General features: G+C 44.4%; 1 protein-coding gene across 4 annotated transcripts in view; it reads right to left on the reverse strand.

Annotated features, from left to right (window-relative positions):
• Positions 1-679: 679 nt before the first annotated feature.
• ABCC5 (ATP binding cassette subfamily C member 5) overlaps positions 680-21,335 on the reverse strand; it is an 89,963-nt gene continuing 69,307 nt past the window's right edge. For all 4 annotated transcript variants that reach the window (XM_060099211.1, XM_060099212.1, XM_060099214.1 and 1 more), the window contains 4 exons: positions 6,094-6,172; positions 4,954-5,067; positions 3,914-4,078; positions 680-2,145 (listed from right to left, as the gene is read on the reverse strand). In XM_060099211.1, coding sequence (XP_059955194.1) covers positions 2,044-2,145; positions 3,914-4,078; positions 4,954-5,067; positions 6,094-6,172 — 460 coding nt within the window. In that variant the 3' untranslated portion in view covers positions 680-2,043. The remainder of the gene's footprint in view (positions 2,146-3,913; positions 4,079-4,953; positions 5,068-6,093; positions 6,173-21,335) is intronic.

The raw sequence follows: 21,335 nt of genomic DNA on the forward strand, positions 1-21,335 counted from the left end.
CTTAGTTGCTCCGTGGCATGTGGGATCTTCCAGGACCAGGGCTCGAACCCGTGTCCCCTGCACTGGCAGGCGGATTCTTAACCACTGCACAACCAGGGAAGCCCTGAATTTTTAACTTAACAGCCAAACCCCTGAATTTTCAAGACACCGGTTTACACAAAGGGCTGGGTTTAAGATACGATTTCTGACTCAGCAGAACCAATACCAAATAATTTAATGCCGCTTTCTTGGCCGCATTCAACATGAGATATTGAGAAACTCTAGAATGAGTACCCTTTCGAATGGGCACTTAATTCTCAATGAGTTAACCTGAATGAATTGGCTGAAAGGGTCATTATATTGTTTGAATTGCTGAGAACCCTCAACAAACTTCATTTAAAATGTATTTCACCACAACCATCCATCTTACCACATCCCTTCCCACACCCCATCCTCTTATTAGCAGCACAGGAGCTTGATTTGATGACCACGCCCAGGAACACAGGCTGGAGGGACTAAGGCCCGTCGCAGTGATTCCAGGCAAGCGGGGTTCCACGCCCCTTGCAACCCACCAGCTCTGCTACTGGTCCCTCCCATCTGTCACTCCACAGCTGGATATTCAGATCCGAGGCTCCGGGACTCCGAAGCCATTCAAAGACAGCTTGTTCCCCTCCCAGAGAATTATTTTATACACCAAGAGTTTTAGAAAATCCAAAATAATTTTATTCACTTTTTCAGATTTTTGCCTCCACAAGGTGTTCAGCAAACATGCTAAGGCGACAGAATGTCTAGTTGGTCACGACATGCAACGCTGACCATTGGACGGATGACAGCAGCGACCACGCCCACCTGAGCTACTGGCCCCAGAGCACAAACGGGGTTTGCGGGAACACACCGAATCACACGGCACTCAGAACCTGAGGTAGGTCTCTTTACAGTACAAAAAAACTTCTACACCAGTGTGAGACTGATGAGCAAGAGCTGCTTAAAGTCGCACACTTTGGAGAGAGGAAGAGACTCTGCAGCGACCACAGGGAGAAAGGGGAACAGACCCACAAAATCCTGAACCCTGTCACTGAACTGTGGGCTCGTGGGGCAAATGAAGGCAAATGAAGAAGTACCACCGGGAAAAGCAGCAGTGGGCTCCAGGGTTCGGACCGACGGGTTGAGGAGCCGGAGAGCTCTGTGCGGTGGCCAGCGTTAGGAACCTGAGGCAGTGGGACACTTGGAACAGACTCGATGCTTGTTGAGAAACAGCAGCGAAAAGGAGGAAAGCAGGAAGGACACTCCCCCCTCACCGAGGAACGTCTCGGCGATTCTCATCTCCGACGGAGGGAGCGAAGAGGGGTCTGGGACTTTGCCCCACTGCTCTCCCGACAGAAACAGTGAAGTGACAACAGGACAGAAAGCAGGAGCCCTGAGAATTCACGGTGCTCTGCGTGGCCTCCAGTGGCCCCCGCTCCACCCCGCCCTGGAGTGGCTGCTGGGGAGGCGACAGGGGGGCCACTGGAGGGCCCGCTATGGCCACACGCCTTCCTTTTGGACACCCAAAAAACCCGGCACCATGAAACAACCAGCTGGGGAAGAACATATGCTACCCTTCCTATAGTCTAATAGTGAAACCAGATTCTAGTGCAGCAAACTGTACAAAAATGATAGAAAGGAATCTGCACTGTTCTTAGCACAGTGCTTATTTTAATATAAAATAAACGGCTTACATTTTCACTGGAAATATAGGCTATGTACAGAATTATATATAGATATAGCTACACGTATAAAGCTTCATTATAGGCCTCTGATACATATATAATAACGGTTCCCTGAACCTTTTAGAGTGCAATTAAGAACAAAAACTAAATTTTGTTTACATGAATATGGAATAAATACAATAATCAAAATATGACTCTCCCTAAAAGTGAAACACACAAGCCAATCCTGAATTGCTGTGCTAAAGATAAAATCGGGAAAGGCAAGGTTTCGGCAGGAGGACACGATGAGGGGCCCGCCCCAGGCAGGGAATGGCAATGCTCCAAAGAAAAGAGACTTGGGCGGCGGCGGGAGGAGTTAGCCCTTGACGGCAATCTTGTTCTCTGCAGCAGCAAACATGGCATAGAACCGGGAGCTGTCATTGGACAGAAGGACTGATGGGGTGTCGAACTCCACCACCTGTAAAGGAAGGAGACGGTATCAGAATGTGACTCGGGGACACATGGGGTGATTTAGAGGATCCACTGCTCAGGAATGGGGGCAAAGCCCAAAGCCCCCTGAGGATGGAATCAAGGTGGCAATTTAACTAGCCCAGTCAGGCCCAAATGGGTTCTTTTTTTTCTTTTCAACTAACCAGGGTTTAGTTAAGAGAAAGGATAGAGAGAAAAACCTCCAGACCTCCTTCACATAAATCTCAATTCTTTCAGCTTTGGGTATGAAGGAATCAATCAACAAGGTCCTATAAGCTGCAGGGGAAAAAAATTGCAGCTCAAGTCAAAGGCATACCAGGCAAATGTCATCTTGTTGTGCAAGCTGATCTGAACCTATGGATAGAAAAGGAACAGCTCAGGATGCCTAATTGGCAGGGGAAAAAAGGGAAGTGAGTATAAAGTCAGTATAATCAACTCAGACAATTATCCATTCCTGTGATGGACTTCTAGGCGCCACTGGAAATCATATTTCAGTAGAAAATGAATGATATGGTGGCAGAACCTGCCTCCCATGAGAGAGGACACATACTCTCCCAGCCTCCCCTGCTGCAGGGCAAAGGCATGGAACACAACTTTGGCCAAGGAGAGGAAGGGGACATCTCCTAGGGTGCTTCTAGGAAAGGTTGTTCTGACCAAGAGACAGGCATAAGGACAAAGTGTTCTTCCTTAGGACTGGCTGTGTGAGGGTATGACGTTGGGTGCTAGAGCCAACATCCTGCACCACAAGGGGAAAGGTAGACACTGGCTCTATTGAGGGATAGGCAGATTATAAGCAGATCTATATGGGAGAGGGAACAAGAGAAAAGGGCATTTTAGGTAGATGGAACTGAATGAGTAAGACACAGAAGTGAAAAAGATTAGGGGATTCAAGATTGTTTATAGCCAACAGCACTGCAAGGAAATAGCAGGAAACAAAGAAGGCTGGGGGGCTAGACTGTTGGAAAGCTGGGACCAGCAAGAAGTTTGGCACCACTACATGACTGTAAAAAGCAGACATATAGGGACTTCCCTGGTGGTGCAGGGGTTAAGAATCCGCCTGCCAATGCAGGGGACGTGGGTTTGAGCCCTGGTCCGGGAAGATCCCATATGCCGCAGAGCAACGAAGCCCATAGGCCACAACTGCTGAGCCTGTGCTCTAGAGCCCGCGAGCCATATCTACTGAGCCTGCATGCCACAACTACTGAAGCCCACGTGCCATAACTACTGAAGCCTGCACGCCTAGAGCCCGTGCTCCACAACAAGAGAAGCCACTGCAATGAGAAGCCTGCACACCACAGCGAAGAGTAGCCCCCACTCAACGCAGTTAGAGAAAGCCCACACGCAGCAGCAAAGACGCAACGCAGCCAAAAATAAATAAATTAATTAAAAAACAAAAAAACAAACAAAAAAAGCAGACATATAGTGGCTGGTCTCAGTAGCTTTGGGAAATTCTTGTGCATGTGAGTGAATTACTAAGTACACGTGCTCTCTGACCTAAGTCAAAATGTCACTGTTTACAAGCAACAAAAGAACAGGTAGTAAAGCATAATGAGAACCCTATAAGAATGCTCCCAGCTCCATCTCTTGACTGGGAGGGCTGCATCCCACCCAAAAGGAACCAGACTACAGTCATTATGGCTGCTTATCTGAATGCTCAGAACTACTCTAAGAGGGCCATCTGCCCAATCCTGCCAGGGGCCAGTTTTCCTCCCAGACAAGGCCACGTGCCAAGCCAAGGTCCCTTGGGGGCTCAGTACCTGCCCCTGGGCCAGCACCATAATCCTATCAGAGCCCAGGACTGTATGTAGGCGATGGGCAATCGTCAGCATGGTGCAGTCGGCAAATGCTTCTCGGATGGTCTCTTGGATCAGCAAGTCTGTCTCCGTGTCCATGGCAGCTGTGGCTTCATCTAGAATCAAAATCTGCCGCGGAAGAGAAGAAAAAGAGGGATCTGACCAATTCCTTAAGCATTCTGGTTAATCTAGGTTTCATTGAAATGTATTTTATGATTTGAATTTTACACCATATATTGTTTTTTCTAAATAGGTCCACGCATATGTAAAGATACTGTTCTGCTTAGAACTGATATAACTTCAAACCCCTATGTTTGCCTTGATTTCCATGAATGAAAGGATATATGTGAAGTACTGATCTAACAAAAGACTCGCCCCACTTGCTCTGTAAGTCTAAACACGTACAGTAATCTTTCTGGACCTCCCTTTTGCAGTTTTAAAATGAGGGGACTGGATTTGATGACCTGGATATGCCTTGCAGTTTAAAAATTTTTTAAATCCATGGTTTCCAGTAGTACAACTACTCAGTGGCTACAAACAAGTTGCCCTTGGAAACTGAAGGCCCAGGGAAGTTAAAAATAAAAACAGGGCTTCCCTGGTGGCGCAGTGGTTGAGAGTCCGCCTGCCGATGCAGGGGACACGGGTTCGTGCCCCGATCCCGGAGGATCCCACATGCTGCGGAGCGGCTGGGCCCGCGAGCCATGGCCGCGGAGCCTGTGTGTCCGGAGGCCTGTGCTCCGCAACGGGAGAGGCCACAGCAGTGAGAGGCCCGCATACAGCAAAAAAAATAAATAAATAAAAACAAACAAGCAAACAAAAAATCCATATACCCAAATCGTGTCAAGGTTAATTTAGAGACCCCTCTGGGCCTACTCTTAAGAAGTGCCGCTGGGCTCGGAGCCAGGAATGCCTTTGGACCTCATGCCACAGGCAAAAGCTGTTCTTCCACCTTCCTGCGCTTCTCTGCTGATCCCCCTTCCCTGCCACCCACCAAACTGCCTTACCTTACAGTGACGGAGCAAGGCTCTAGCTATGCACAACAGCTGCCGTTCCCCCACTGAGAAGTTATCCCCATTCTCCATCACTTCAGATTCAAGTTTCAGAGGTAGCTGAGCAATCTAGGGAGAAAGGAAGTAGAGATTAGAAGGGTTAAAAAAAAAAAAAAAAAGGGAAAATTTGAAAGATAGGAAAAAAAAAGAAACTAAATTTTGTCAAAAATCCAGTGGCAAAAAAATTATTCTGAAACAGATGAAAGAATTATTAGCCCAGAACCTAGCTCACCTAGAAAGAAGGTACAGGTGTGGTGATCACGTAGTAGGACCACATTTTCTAGACCATTCCATATTTCAGCTAAACTATTCTATTAGTCTCATATCATCAAAACATCCCAGAAATTCCAATATTTTCGTCCCCAAAGCCTGTCATTTTTGGTTCTGAAAATATGGTCACGCAATGAGAAATGGGGTAGACGAAATTACTCTCTTTCTAAAGTCCAAAGCGGTAGGCCCATGGCTGTCAAACCTTTCTTTCCATAAACTATAGAACCTATTCTTCAAGTGAACTTGTTTGAGGAAGCCCAATATAAAGGTGATGAAGGCAGAGCGGATCTAGTTGAATTAGCGGAAGAGATCCTGGGCTTGTGTGCAGGAACACAAGAGACCCTACTTCAGGCCAGGAGTATCTGTAGATTGTGGTCCCTGGATGGGGCCTGCTGAGTTACCCTAAGAGGTCTGTGAATCCATACAAACACTTTCTCCATAAGTGATATATCTCTTACACATATATAGATGCTTCAAAAAGATGTTGTACTGTTATAATTAATAAGAACAGAACTTGATTTTAAAGCATTACTGATTGTGAGTGGTTGTCATTAATATCTTCTCAATTAATGGATAGTAAAAAGGGCAATATGACCATGGGAGGGGGCTAAGGGGGGAGGTGCGGGTCGGGAGACAACAACCTTTATGCCCTTTCTGAAATGCCTGGGAAGCCCTGCTCTAAAGTGCTCCTCCGCAGACATCCTGGACGTGGAGGGAAAGGCTGGCTGGACAGCAGCAGCCAGAGCAGGCTGGGGAGTGACCACAGTATTACTGTGTTTCCAGCCCTGAAATGCCAGCAAAGCTCTCCGTCAGTTCTTTACTTACACATTCTTTCATGTGTGTCCTTTCTAGGGCATCCCAGATCTGATCTTCAGTGTACTGGTTGAAGGGATCCAAATTTGACCTAGTGAGAAACATAACAGGAATTCTCAGGGATCCAACATGTACATGACCATGCTGCAAAGGCTGACTGTGGTAAAGGTTTAGACATTGGGGCTCAAACCCCATCCAGCCACAGGGGGAGGCTGAGATGGGAGCGCTGCTGCCTGCCTGTCGCAGGAATGAGCCTCCCTTTCTTCTTTGCAAAACTTTATTATTTTTATTATGTAAATGATACAAGTTAGTTATAGAAAAATTAGGAGATATAGACATACAAAGACAAAAAAAAAACTAATGTATGTTTAATGACTTCTTATCAGACCCTCAGAAACAAACACTGGGGAGAGAGGGGGAAGATGGCGGAAGAGTAAGACATGGAGATCACCTTCCTCCCCACAGATACATCAGAAATTCATCTACACGTGGAACAACTCCTACAGAACACCTACTGAACGCTGGCAGAAGACCTCAGACCTCCCAAATGGCAAGAAACTCCCCACGTCCCTGGGTAAGGCAAAAGAGAAAAGAATAAACAGAGACAAAAGAATAGGGACGGGACCTGCACCAGTGGGAGGGAGCCGTGAAGGAGGAAAGGTTTCCACACACTAGGAAGGCCCTGCGCGGGCAGACTGCAGGCGGCGGAGGGGGGAAGTTTCGGAGCCGCGGAGAAGAGCGCAGCAACAGGGGTGCGGAGGGCAAAGCGGAGAGATTCCTGCAGAGAGGATCGGTACCGACCAGCACTCACCAGCCCGAGAGGCTTGTCTGCTCACCCACTGGGGCGGGCGGGGGCTGGGGGCTGGGAGCTGAGGTTCGGGCTTCAGAGGTCGGATCCCAGGGAGAGGACTGGGGTTGGCGGCGTGAACACAGCTTGAGGGGGCTAGTGCGCCACAGCTAGCCGGGAGGGAGTCCGGAAAAAAGTCTGGACCTGCCGAAGAAGCAAGAGACTTTTCTTCCCTTTTTGTTTCCTGGTGCGCGAGGAGAGGGGATTCAGAGCGCTGCTTAAAGGAGCTCCAGAGACGGGCGCAAGCCGCGGATAACAGCGCGGACCCCAGAGACGGGCGTGGGACGCCAAGGCTGCTGCCGCCGCCACCAAGAAGCCTGTGTGCGAGCACAGGTCACTCTCCACGCCTCCCCTTCCGGGAGCCTGTGCAGCCCGCAACTGCCAGGGTCCCGGGATCCATGGACAACTTCCCAGGGAGAATGCACGGTGCGCCTCAGGCTGATGCAACATCACGCTGGCCTCTGCCGCCGCAGGCTCACCCCGCATCCGCACTCCTCCCTTCCCCCGGCCCGAGTAAGCCAGAGCCCCCGAAGCAGCTGCTCCTTTAACCCCGTCCTGTCTGAGCGAAGAACAGATGCCCTCCGGAGACCTACACGCAGAGGCGGGGCCAAATCCAAAGCTGAACCCCAGGAGCTGTGCAAACAAAGAAGAGAAAGGGAAATCTCTCCCAACAGCCTCAGGAGCAGCGGATTAAATCTCCACAATCAACTTGATGTACCCTGCATCTGTGGAATAACTGAATAGACAACGAATCATCCCAAATTGAGGAGATGGACTTTGAAAGCAAGATTTATTATTTTTTCCCCTTTTCCTCTTTTTGTGAGTGTGTATGTGTATGCTTCTGTGTGAGATTTTATCTGTATAGCTTTGCTTTCACCATTTGTCCTACGGTTCTGTCCGTCCGTTTTTCTGTTTGTTTGTTTTATATTAAAAATTTTTTTTTCTTAATACTTATTTTTTATTTTAATAACTTTATTTTATCTTACTTTATTTTATCCTCTTTCTTTCTTTTTTTCTTTCTACTTTTTCTCCCTTTTATTCTGAGCTGTGTGGATGAAGGGCTCTTGGTGCTGCAGCCAGGAGTCAGTGCTGTGCCTCTGAGGTGGGAGAGCCAACTTCAGGACACTGGTCCACAAGAGACCTCCCAGCTCCATGTAATATCAAATGGCGAAAATCTCCCAGAGATCTCCATCTCAACACCAACACCCAGCTTCACTCAACGATGAGCAAGCTACAGTGCTGGACACCCTATGCCAAACAACTAGCAAGACAGGAACACAACCCCACCCATTAGCAGAGAGGCTGCCTAAAATCATAATAAGGCCACAGACACCCCAAAACACACCACCAGACATGGACCTGCCCACCAGAAAGACAAGATCCAGCCTCACCCACCAGAACACAGGCACTAGTCCCCTCCACCAGGAAGCCTACACAACCCACTGAACCAACCTTAGCCACTGGGGGCAGACACCAAAAACAATGGGAACTATGAACCTGCAGCCTGCAAAAAGGAGACCTCAAACACAGTAAGATAAGCAAAATGAGAAGGCAGAAAAACACACAGCAGATGGAGGAGCAAGGTAAAAACCCACCAGACCTAACAAATGAAGAGGAAATAGGCAGTCTATCTGAAAAAGAATTCAGAATAATGATAGTAAAGATGATCCAAAATCTTGGAAATAGAATAGAGAAAATGCAAGAAACATTTAACAAGGACCTAGAAGAACTAAAGAGGAAACAAGCAATGACGAACAACACAATAAATGAAATTAAAAATACTCTAGAAGGGATCAATAGCAGAGTAACTGAGGCAGAAGAACGGATAAGTGACCTGGAAGATAAAATAGTGGAAATAACTACTGCAGAGCAGAATAAAGAAAAAAGAATGAAAAGAACTGAGGACAGTCTCAGAGACCTGTGGGACAACATTAAATGCACCAAACATTCGAATTATAGGGGTCCCAGAAGAAGAAGAGAAAAAGAAAGTGACTGAGAAAATATTTGAAGAGATTATAGTTGAAAACTTCCCTAATATGGGAAAGAAAATAGTTAATAATCAATTCCAGGAAGCACAGAGAGTCCCATACAGGATAAATCCAAGGAGAAACACGCCAAGACACATATTAATCAAACTATCAAAAATTAAATACAGGGCTTCCCTGGTGGTGCAGTGGTTGAGAGTCTGCCTGCCGATGCAGGGGACATGGGTTCTTGCCCTGGTCTGGGAAGATCCCACATGCCACGGAGCAGCTGGGTCTGTGAGCCATGGCCACTGAGCCTGCACGTCCGGAGTCTGTGCTCCGCAACAGGAGAGGCCACAACAGTGAGAGGCCCGCGTACCACAAAAAAAAATAATAATAAAATAAAAAAATAAATAAATAAATACAAAGAAAACATATTAAAAGCAGCAAGGGAAAAATAACACACAAGGGAATCCCCATAAGGTTAAGAGCTGATCTTTCAGCAGAAACTCTGCAAGCCAGAAGGGAGTGGCAGGACATATTTAAAGTGATGAAGGAGAAAAACCTACAACCAAGATTACTCTACCCAGCAAGGATCTCATTCAGATTTGATGGAGAAATTAAAACCTTTACACACAAGCAAAAGCTGAGAGAGTTCAGCACCACCAAACCAGCTTTACAACAAATGCTAAAGGAACTTCTCTAGGCAAGAAACACAAGAGAAGGAAAAGACCTACAATAACAAACCCAAAACAATTAAGAAAATGGGAATAGGAACATACATATCGATAATTACCTTAAATGTAAATGGATTAAATGCTCCCACCAAAAGACACAGACTGGCTGAATGGATACAAAAACAAGACCCATATATATGCTGTCTACAAGAGACCCACTTCAGACCTAGGGACACATACAGACTGAAAGTGAGGGGATGGAAAAAGATATTCCATGCAAATGGAAACCAAAAGAAAGCTGGAGCAGCAATTCTCATATCAGACAAAATAGACTTTAAAATAAAGACTACTAGAAGAGACAAAGAAGGACACTACATAATGATCAAGGGATGGATCCAAGAAGAAGATATAACAATTGTAAATATTTATGCACCCAACATAGGAGCACCTCAATACATAAGGCAAACACTAACAGCCATAAAAGGGGAAATCGACAGTAACACATTCATAGTAGGGGACTTTAACACCCCACTTTCACCAATGGACAGATCATCCAAAATGAAAATAAATAAGGAAACACAAACTTTAAATGATACATTAAACAAGATGGACTTAATTGATATTTATAGGACACTCCATCCAAAAACAACAGAATACACATTTTTCTCAAGTGCTCATGGAACATTCTCCAGGATAGATCATATCTTGGGTCACAAATCAAGCCTTGGTAAATTTAAGAAAATTGAAATTGTATCAAGTATCTTTTCCGACCACAACGCTATGAGAGTAGATATCAATTACAGGAAAAGATCTGTAAAAAATACAAACACATGGAGGCTAAACAATACACTACTTAATAACGAAGTGATCACTGAAGAAATCAAAGAGGAAATCAAAAAATACCTAGAAACAAATGACAATGGAGACACGATGACCCAAAACCTATGGGATGCAGCAAAAGCAGTTCTAAGAGGGAGGTTCATAGCAATACAATCCTACCTTAAGAAACAGGAAACATCTCGAATAAACAACCTAACCTTGCACCTAAAGCAATTAGAGAAAGAAGAACAAAAAAACCCACAAAGTTAGCAGAAGGAAAGAAATCATAAAGATCAGATCAGAAATAAATGAAAAAGAGGGCCTCCCTGGTGGCGCAGTGGTTAAGAGTCCGCCTGCCGATGCAGGGGATACGGGTTCGTGCCCTGGTCTGGGAGGATCCCATATGCCGCGGAGCGGCTGGCCCCGTGAGCCATGGCCGCTGGGCCTGTGCATCCGGAGCCTGTGCTCCGCAACGGGAGAGGCCACAACAGTGAGAGGCCCGCATACCGCAAAAAGAAAAAAAAAAAAAAAAAAAGAAATAAATGAAAAAGAAATGAAGGAAACGATGGCAAAGATCAATAAAACTAAAAGCTGGTTCTTTGAGAAGATAAACAAAATTGATAAACCATTAGCCAGACTCATCAAGGAAAAAAGGGAGAAGACTCAAATCAATAGAATTAGAAATGAAAAAGGAGAAGTAACAACTGACACTGCAGAAATAAAAAAGATCATGAGAGATTACTAAAAGCAACTCTATGCCAATAAAATGGACAAACTGGAAGAAATGGACAAATTCTTAGATATGTACAACCTGCCAAGACTGAATCAGGAAGAAATAGAAAATATGAACAGACCAATCACAAGCACTGAAATTGAAACTGTGATTAAAAATCTTCCAACAAACAAAAGCCCAGGACCAGATGGCTTCACAGGTGAATTCTATCAAACATTTAGAGAAGAGCTAACACCTATCCTTCTCAAACTCTTCCAAAATATAGCAGAGGGAGGAACACTCCCAAACTCATTCTACGAGGCCACCATCACCTTGATACCAAAACCAGACAAGGATGTCACAAAGAAAGAAAACTACAGGCCAATATCACTGATGAACATAGATGCAAAAATCCTCAACAAAATACTAGCAAACAGAATCCAACAGAACATTAAAAGGATCATACACCATGATCAAGTGAGGTTTATTCAAGGAATGCAAGGATTCTTCAATATACGCAAATCAATCAACGTGATACATCATATTAACAAATTGAAGGAGAAAAACCATATGATCATCTCAATAGATGCAGAGAAAGCTTTCGACAAAATTCAACACCCATTTATGATAAAAACCCTGCAGAAAGTAGGCATAGAGGGAACTTTCCTCAACATAATAAAGGCCATATATGACAAACCCACAGCCAACATCGTCCTCAATGGTGAAAAACTGAAACCATTTCCACTAAGATCAGGAACAAGACAAGGTTGCCCACTCTCACCACTCTTATTCAACATAGTTTTGGAAGTTTTAGCCACAGCAATCAGAGAAGAAAAGGAAATAAAAGGAATCCAAATCGGAAAAGAAGAAGTAAAGCTGTCATTGTTTGCAGATGACATGATACTATACATAGAGAATCCTAAAGATGCTACCAGAAAACTACTAGAGGTAATCAATGAATTTGGTAAAGTAGCAGGATACAAAATTAATGCACAGAAATCTCTGGCATTCCTATACACTAATGATGAAAAATCTGAAAGTGAAATTAAGAAAACACTCCCGGGGGCTTCCCTGGTGGTGCAGTGGTTGAGTCCGCCTGCCGATGCAGGGGAGGTGGGTTCGTGCCCCGGTCTGGGAAGATCCCACATACCATGAAGCGGCTGGGCCTGTGAGCCATGGCCGCCTAGCCTGTGGGTCCGGAGCCTGTGCTCCGCAACGGGAGAGTCCACAACAGTGAGAGACCCGCGTTCCGCAAAAAAAAAAAAAAAAAAAAGATGCTGAAAGCACCTGATCTTGCTTGTCCCTCTAACACTCTGGAGTCTGCCTGAGCTTGCCTCAGGGTTGATGAGATCTGCTCTCTCTCCAGCTACCTTGTACACTGATACACCAACAGATCAGGGTGAAACCTGTGTTCTGCATCCCAAGTCTGAGGAATAAAAGGTTAATCACGTTTTTGTTTGGTTCAACACAGACTGGTGAGAATTCCCATGGGGCAAGATTAGCACAATCCACCCCCCCCAACCCAAAACAACAACAACAAGATTAGCACAAGCCTCTGAGTGACATTTATCTAGATGGCAATGCAAGTTTTCACAATAAAATATTCTCTCTCCTTTTGTGCCTAATATGGACTTTCTCATATTTTACAGGAGATTTCCTGACCTTAGGGGTCACAACAGGTGTCTCACTTTTGAACCATAACGCTCAGAGCTCTGTTTTTTCTTTCTTTCTTTTCTTTTTTAAAAAACAAGTTCCTCGGGGCTTCCCTGGTGGTGCACTGGTTGAGAGTCTGCCTGCCGATGCAGGGGACACGGGTTCGAGCCCTGGTCTGAGAGGATCCCACATGCCGCAGAGCAACTGGGCCCGTGAGCCACAACTACTGAGCCTGCGCGCCTGGAGCCTGTGCTCCCCAATGAGAGGCCACAATAGTGAGGCCTGCGCACCACGATGAAGAGTGGCCCCCGCTTGCTGCAACTGGAGAAAGCCCTCGCACAGAAACGAAGACCCAACACAGCGAAAAATAAATAAATAAATAAATAAATTTAAAATTTAAAATAAATAAACAAATAAAAAATAAAAACAAGTTCCTCAGATCTCTTTACAAGTGTCTTCGGAAGTCCTCATCAAACCTAGACAGAAGGGGCACCCGCCCAGTGGGAAATCACAACTGGTTCCATACAGGGGTCACGTCCTGCTTTGCCTGGTCTCTTGTTCCTCGCCCTCTGCCTTGGTCTCTATACAGCTGCCCCACAGGACTGCACGCTGGAGAATGGCCTCTGCCCATTACAGGGAATCAACTCTGACCTCGGGCAGTAGGACCTGAAGTCGGTGCACATGTGGTTTAGTGCCAGGCTGCTCTGGATCTGCATCCTGCTCTGACTGTGATTCCCACTTAGCGTCACGGGACCCTACTGAGCTAGAATCTCTCCCTGTCAGACAGTTCTGCTAGGTCAGTTCCTGTTGTGTCTCCATGTGCCCAGGTTCCTATCTTGACAGCCTGCTCAGGCTTCCAAGTTTCGGGGCCCCACCTTGCTCTGGTTTTATCTGTGAGCTCCTTGATTATAAACATCTGCCTTTTGGGGTCTCTGAACACCGCCCAGTTGCCACTGCTGTGGCCTATTTGCCAGAGGAAAATCCATATTACCTAAGGCTGGAATTCCCAGCACCAATAACTTGATAAATTGCCACCTATGGTTTGATACCTCACTTTCTGGATTTCTGGTTTAGCCCATCTCCTACCTCTTGAATCTTCCCTTTCTCTACCTCTTCCTGGAAGGAATGTGTAATTCTAGGCTTTAGATTCTACCGCTTGTTCAGATTCCTCCCATGTCTGCTGAGTTGAGTCCTTTGAACAGAATTAAAGACCTAAACAAACATATGTTCAAGATTGAAGGGTCCATAATGTTGGTTTCCAGGAAAGGAATGTGTAGAGTTCTCCTAGACTTAGCTAGGAAGTGTTCTTTAATACTGCGCAGTGATGCCTAGTGTCGTGGGTTGAAGAGTATCTCCTAAAAAGATATGTTGAAGTCTAACCCTCAGTACCTAAGAATGTTACCTTATGTGGAAATAGGGTCAGTGTAGATGGTATTAGTTAAGATGAGGTCATCCTGGAGTAATGAGGTAGGGTGGACCCTTAATCTAGTAGGACTGATGTCCTTATAAGAGAGCCACATAAAGACAGAGACACAGAATGAGAGGGCCCATGTGACAACAGAGGCAGAGACTGGGATGATGAATCTACAAGCCAAGGACACCAAAGACTGTTGGCAAACCACTAGAATGTAGTAGAGGCAAGGAAGGATCCTACCGGTTTCAGAGGGAGCATAGTCCTGCTGACAACTTGATTTCATACTTCTAGCCTCCAGAGCTGTGAGAGAATAAATTTCTGTGGTTTTGGGCCACCCAGTTTGTGGTACTTTGTGGCAGCATGCCGAGAATACAAATACATCTAGTAATTCATCAGATACCTCTTACCAGACAAAGTAAGTACACAAGAGTGTACTGCTCACTGAGCAGCTGCCCCATCAGACTCGGCAGACACATAGACAGGCTTGACACTCAACCCCGCCCAGGCCCATCACATCAGCTGAAGGAGACTCCCAAGACTAAGCAATGGGTTCCAGATAGGTAAGGAATATTTGCGTACACCAGCAGGTGGTAAACATACACATTAAGGCAGACCAGACTGATCTCAACAGGGAACTCAATCAGGAATGAAAAAGAAATATATACCCTCATTAGAGGGGCCAGATGGTCCTGGTCTGACCCACAGATACAAATGAAAGCAAAGTTATACATCCACTGCATCAAGTACTCAGCTGGGTAGATGGAGAGAAAGAAAAGCATCTGAGCATGAAGGCACTTACTTTTAACAGTCAGAACTCCTGGAGTCCTATGTTGCTCAAAGTGCATTTTCATCTTTGGTTCTTTATATGTTATTTTTAGCAATATTCTAAGTTTACTTATTGACTACTACTGATTAAGGTCAAGCGTATCTCCCGGGGTGTTTGAGGATACAGCAATCCCCTCCGGGCACACAGAAGACACCATGCTGAACCACTTCGTCCTCTGTCGGAGGTGGGTGCCTCCCTGCAGCCTCAGCCTCAGGACAGGAGACTACGGGACCCTCAGACCTTCGTCTCTCAGGAAGTTAAAGGAAAACTCAAAATAGTTATTCAGAAACAAGGCTTGGCTTTTAGTTAAGAGTAGAGTACATGAAAAAGACTAAAGAGAACAGCAGAGGTTGTGTGAAAATTTCTTTCAAGAAGGGGGACAGAGGCTGTGCAAATCTGAAAGCAGGTGAGATTTTGAAGATGTCAGAAAAAGAAAGGTAACTAATGGTCAAGACCCCTGCGGAAGCAGGCGCAACCCTAGTTTTTAGAGAAAGAGATTACCTCTCAAGGTAGTGATTAAGGGGGCTGTGGTGATCACTTCAGACAATACAGTGAGCGGAGTGAGGGAGAGCCCAGACAGAGTTTTGAGTGTTTGATGAATTAATACAACTTAAATGCTTAGGACAATTCACCACATAATAAGTCCTCAATATGCTTAGCTACTACTATTATTGTTGTTGTTCTTTAGAGCAGCAGTATCTGGCACCAAAGGACCTTTTTCTTTCTTTTTTTTTTAAAGACAATTTTTTTAGAGCACTTTTAGGTTCACAGCAAAATTGAGAAGAAGGTACAGAGATTTCCCATATACCCCCAGCCAGAAGGACGTCAACAAAAGTTAGATAACATCTAGTGTTCTTCATATAGTGATCCTAGACTTAGCATTACTCTCTGACATTGAGATTAGAAGCTTTGGAGGATTCCCCAGTTCCACAGGGACTAAGACATCAGAAAAAGTAAAAGGGGGTCCCATAAACAACAGAATAATTCAAAGACAAATGAAAGACCTTGAGATTCTAAGATTCTGCTTCAAATCTGGAGAAACTTCCATTCCCTCTAGAGCGCTACGTGCTTCTGCTTGAAGGTGTCTGGGCCCAGAATGAACCAAAGCACAGTGAGTCAGTTGTGGGCTCAGTTGTTTTTGTTGTGATTTTGAGTTGAGAGCTTGAAATATTCCTCAAAAGCAGAAAAAAAAAAAATTAATGGGCAGTTGGAAAAGGAGAGAGAGCAGCTGAATAGGAGGAACTGAGAACACTGCCTCTTGCTAACGAAGGGAGGACAGGCAGAGATGCTCCAGGTGATAAGTAGTGCTCACCCCCCACAAGGAGACTGAGATTCAGAGACACCCTAGAGTGACAGCTGAGGACAACTAGTCTCACTAAGGGGCAGATTAACCACCAGCCAAGGCAGGCTGCAGACAGTCCACAAGGATGGAAAGCATTTAAGCAGGAGCTGGTTAGGGCAGAGGCAAAGAGATAGGCTTCCTGAGACCAGGAAGCACAGGTCCTCTGGGGAAAGAAAAGGACTGCCAGGACCACGAAAGAGGGAAGGTAAACAAAAGTGTTTAGGGCTGGATGAGAAGGGAACTCTCTTCCTGGAGCCAACCATTAGGGCAAAAGGCAGAGGAAAGGCACTGGCCACAGAAACACAGGCCCTACAATTCAAACCCAGACAGTTGGATGAGGGAGGGCTGGATGAGCTACTGGAATGGACTGAGATTCTGGCTAATCTAGGGAGGAGTGTGCCCCTAAATGATCTGCTCTATGATTTATTTATATTTGTATGCAGAACAATTCAGAAATGTTTAACTTGCAAAATTCTCCGAGTTCTGTTTGTTTGATTTTGGTTTTACCTTGATTTCCCTCTAAGAGCTTCTGATATGTTTTAACTGCATGTTGGTATCTCCAGGAGAGGTACGCACCCCCAATGCTGGTTAAAGGCAGTGGAGATACAGTTTCCAAATTCAGAGTCTCCAGGAGGTAGCTGAGGAAGCAGCTGATCTACCCTGCCTTTCCCTTGGGAAACTCATATAGGCCTTCTAATTTTCTAACAAAAGCAAAAGAACACCAAAAGCTGGATATTCTTTTAAACCTATGAGAAACCTGAGGGCATAAAGGGAAGATAGAAGGTCTGGGATTTAATTTTTCCTCAGTGTCTACTAACGACTTAAAAAGTCAAAATTACAGCAGGCAGAAAGTGAAACATATGATTTCCTAGGTTTGCACAGCCAACTAACCAAACAGAGCTCCGAGCTCAATTACTAAAAACTCAGTCAACCGCCCACCAGCCATTGAGCTTGTCCATCAAGTGGCAACATATCTCTGGAGCTGATAACAAATGGCCCCATCTCCCAGGAAGGCTGTGCTTCCACAGTGTTCTACAAACAGCAGCCAGCAGGTCAATTCTTAACCATTAACTCCAGAAGCCCGAGTCACAGACCCAAATGAAGTGCTGTAAAAATTTGAAATGAACACTAATACTTCTTGGTGGCAGCATATTCAAGGGAAGTCTAACGTTTAACATGCCTTATTTCCTAGTTCTCTTCCTTTTTTAAAATTTATTATTATTTTTTTTACATCTTTATTGGAGTATAATTGCTTTACAGTGTTGTGTTAGTTTCTGCTGTATAACAAAGTGAATCAGCTATACGTATACACATATCCCCATATCCCCTCCTTCTTGAGTCTCCCTCCCACCCTCCTTATGCCACCCCTCTAGGTGGTCACAAAGCACCGAGCTGATCTCCCTGTGCTATGTAGCTGCTTCCCACTAGCTATTTTACATTTGGTAGTGTATATATGTCAATGCTACTCTCTCACTTTGTCCCAGCTTACCCTTCCCCGTCCCCGTGCCCTCAAGTCCATTATCTACATCTGTGTCTTTATTCCTGTCCTGCCCGTTGGTTCATCAGAACCTTTTTTTTTTTAGATTCCATATATATGTGTTAGCATACGGTATTTGTTTTTCTCTTTCTGACTTACTTCACTCTGTATGACAGACTAGGTCCATCTACCTCACTACAAATAACTCAATTTCGTTTCTTTTTATGGCTGAGTAATATTCCATTGTATATATGTGCTACATCTTCTTTATCCATTCATCTGTCAGTGGACACTTAGGTTGCTTCCATGTCCTGGCTATTGTAAATAGAGCTGCAATGAACACTGTGGTACATGTCTCTTTTTGAATTATGGTTTTCTCAGGGTATATGCCCAGTAGTGGGATTGCTGGGTCATATGGTAATTCTATTTTTAGTTTTTAAAGGAACCTCCATACTGCTCTCCCTAGTGGCCGTATCAATTTACATTCCCACCAACAGTGCAAGAGGGTTCCCTTTTCTCAACACCCTCTCCAGCATTTATTGTTTGTAGATTTTTTGATGATGGCCATTCTGACCAGTGTGAGGTGATACCTCTCTGTAGTTTTGATTTGCATTTCTCTAATGATTAGCAATGAGCATCCTTTCATGAATTTGTTGGCAATCTGTATATCTTCTTTGGAGAAATGTCTGTTTAGGTCTTCTGCCCATTTTTGGGTTGGGTTGTTTGTTTTTTTGATATTAAGCTGCATAAGCTGCTTGTATATTTTGGAGATTAATCCTTTGTCAGTTGCTTCGTTTGCAAATATTTTCTCCCATTCTGAGGGCTGTCTTTTCATCATTTATGGTTTCCTTTGTTGTGCAAAAGCTTTTAAGTTTCATTAGGTCCCATTTGTTTATTTTTGTTTTTATTTCCATTTCTCTAGGAGGTAGGTCAAAAAGGATCTTGCTGTGATTTATGTCAAAGAGTGTTCTTCCTATGTTTTCTTCTAAGAGTTTTATAGTGTCTGGCCTTACATTTAGGTCTTTAATCCATTTTGAGCTTATTTTTGTGTACGGTGTTAGGAAGTGTTCTAATTTCATTCTTTTACATGTAGCTGTCCAGTTTTCCCAGCACCACTTATTGAAGAGGCTGTCTTTCCTCCATTGTATATTCTTGCCTCCTTTACCAAAGATAAGGTGACCATAGGTGTATGGGTTTATCTCTGGGCTTTCTATCCTGTTCCCTTGATCTATATTTCTGTTTTTGTGTCACTACCATACTGTCTTGATTACTGTAGCTTTGTAGTATAGTCTGAAGTCAGGGAGCCTGATTCCTCCAGCTCCGTTTTTCTTTCTCAAGATTGCTTTGGCTATCTGGGGTCTTTTGTGTTTCCATACAAAGTGTGAAATTTTTTGTTCTAGTTCTGTGAAAAATGCAATTGGTAGTTTGATAGGGATTGCACTGAATCTGTAGATTGCTTTGGGTAGTAGAGTCATTTTCACAATGTTGATTCTTTCAATCCAAGAACATGGTATATCTCTCCATCTGTTTGTATCATCTTTAATATCCTTCATCAGTGTCTTGTATTTTTCCGCATTCAGGTCTTTTGTCTCCTTAGGTAGGTTTATTCCTAGGTATTTAATTCTTTTTGTTGCAATGGTAAATGGGAGTGTTTCCTTAATTTCTCTTTCAGATTTTCTATCATTCATGTATAGGAATGGAAGAGATTTCTGTGCATTAATTTTGTATCCTGCTACTCTACGAAATTCATTGATTAGCTCTAGTAGTTTTCTGGTAGCATCTTTAGGATTCTCTATGTATAGTATCATGTCCTCTGCAAACAATGACAGTTTTTCTTCTTCTTTTCCAGTTTGGATTCCTTTTATTTTTTTCTTTTCTGATCGCTGTGGCTAAAACTTCCAAAACTATGCTGAATAGCAGTGGTGAGAGTGGGCAACCTTGTCTTGTTCCTGATATTAGAGGAAACAGTTTCAGTTTTTCACCACTGAGAATGATGTTGGCTGTGGGTTTGTCATATATCCTAGTTCTCTTCTAAATGATGATTTAAAAAATTAAGAAAAATATGGTTCTTTTTCCTGAGCCAAAATTATAGGGTTAATTTTATTCTCAAAGGCATTCCTATGACATCTAAAAATAGAGAGATTTATGGGAAGGAAGAGCAGATTTGGCAACACCTTTCAATTTCTTAATTTTAGACCTGAGTTTTTAATAAATTATAATTCTCTTTAATGTTGCTTGTTTAACCTTGTTATCTCAGTACCCAAAGGGAATGACATCCTCATCAACAGATCCAGTCTATGCTGTCCAAATTCATTAGTTTTAGAGAAATGCCAAAGTAAACACACCCAAGAGCGTTGACCCCACATGAATGCAGGTGAGAAGTCAGTTTATCCACTGAACCTCCTTGAATCAGTGGGTTCAAATGTCACTTCTGAAGAAAGCGGGGTGGGGGTGTGTGTGTGGAGGCCTAGTTTTTTTTTTTTTTTTTTTTTTTTTTTTTTTGCTGTACGCGGGCCTCTCACTGCTGTGGCCTCTCCCGTTGCGGAGCACAGGCTCCGGACACACAGGCTCCGCGGCCATGGCTCGCGGGCCCAGCCGCTCCGCGGCATGTGGGATCCTCCGGGATCGGGGCACGAACCCGTGTCCCCTGCATCGGCAGGCGGACTCCCAACCACTGCGCCACCAGGGAGGCCCGGAGGCCTAGTTTTAAAGACAGGTCTGAACATTGCCTGTGGTTACTTGAAATTAAGTTGGTACCTTTTTTTTTTTTTTTTTTGGAAACTGCTAAAAATTAAAGAGGGAATGGCAATATCACTTTTAGAGAGATTTAAAAAAAGGAGTCCTATCTAGGTCAACTGTATAGTTAAAGCTGTTTTTATTTAGAAGGAGTCAACTTAAATAGAAATGGACTCAAATTATGGAAACACATTGTTGTTAGGAGGCAGAAGCTTCAGGCTAAAGGTAGAATAAAGCCTAGGAAAAGATAACGGGGTTAAACATATATCCTTCTTAGTTATTTTATCTTTGGCAATCTGGCAGATTTCAGAGACAGGCATCATTCTAGAGTAAGAACAAAAGGCGGGGGAAAGATACTGGAAGATGAAAAAAACGTGAGTAGTAATAATGCCTGAAGACCATCATGAGAACTGTGACTTGGAGTGTACCTAGAAGAGAGTACAGCATGGGGAGGACGATGATGGCTGCTACCATGTATAGGATGCTCGTCCTTTGCCAGCCTCTGTGCTTGTATAAAATTTGCACAAATTTATTCAATCTTCACAACAATAGGGCTTAGTAGTATCCCCGTTTCATGGAGGAGAAAACAAGCTTAAGTGTGGTTACCTTGTCTAAGACACAGAGGCCAGATGTCTCTGACTTCTTACCGCCACGTTGCCGGGCTCTGGGCCCCACTTAGCTAATGAGGTGGCTCGCACACTGGAGCTGCCCCTTCTGCAATGGGGAGCACGTGGTGTCACGGGAAAGCGCTAGATGAGAGGCCACTAGATCTCAGTCCCCGATGGGG

The sequence above is a fragment of the Mesoplodon densirostris genome, chromosome 5, assembly GCF_025265405.1.
Source record: "Mesoplodon densirostris isolate mMesDen1 chromosome 5, mMesDen1 primary haplotype, whole genome shotgun sequence".
NCBI lineage: Eukaryota > Metazoa > Chordata > Mammalia > Artiodactyla > Ziphiidae > Mesoplodon > Mesoplodon densirostris.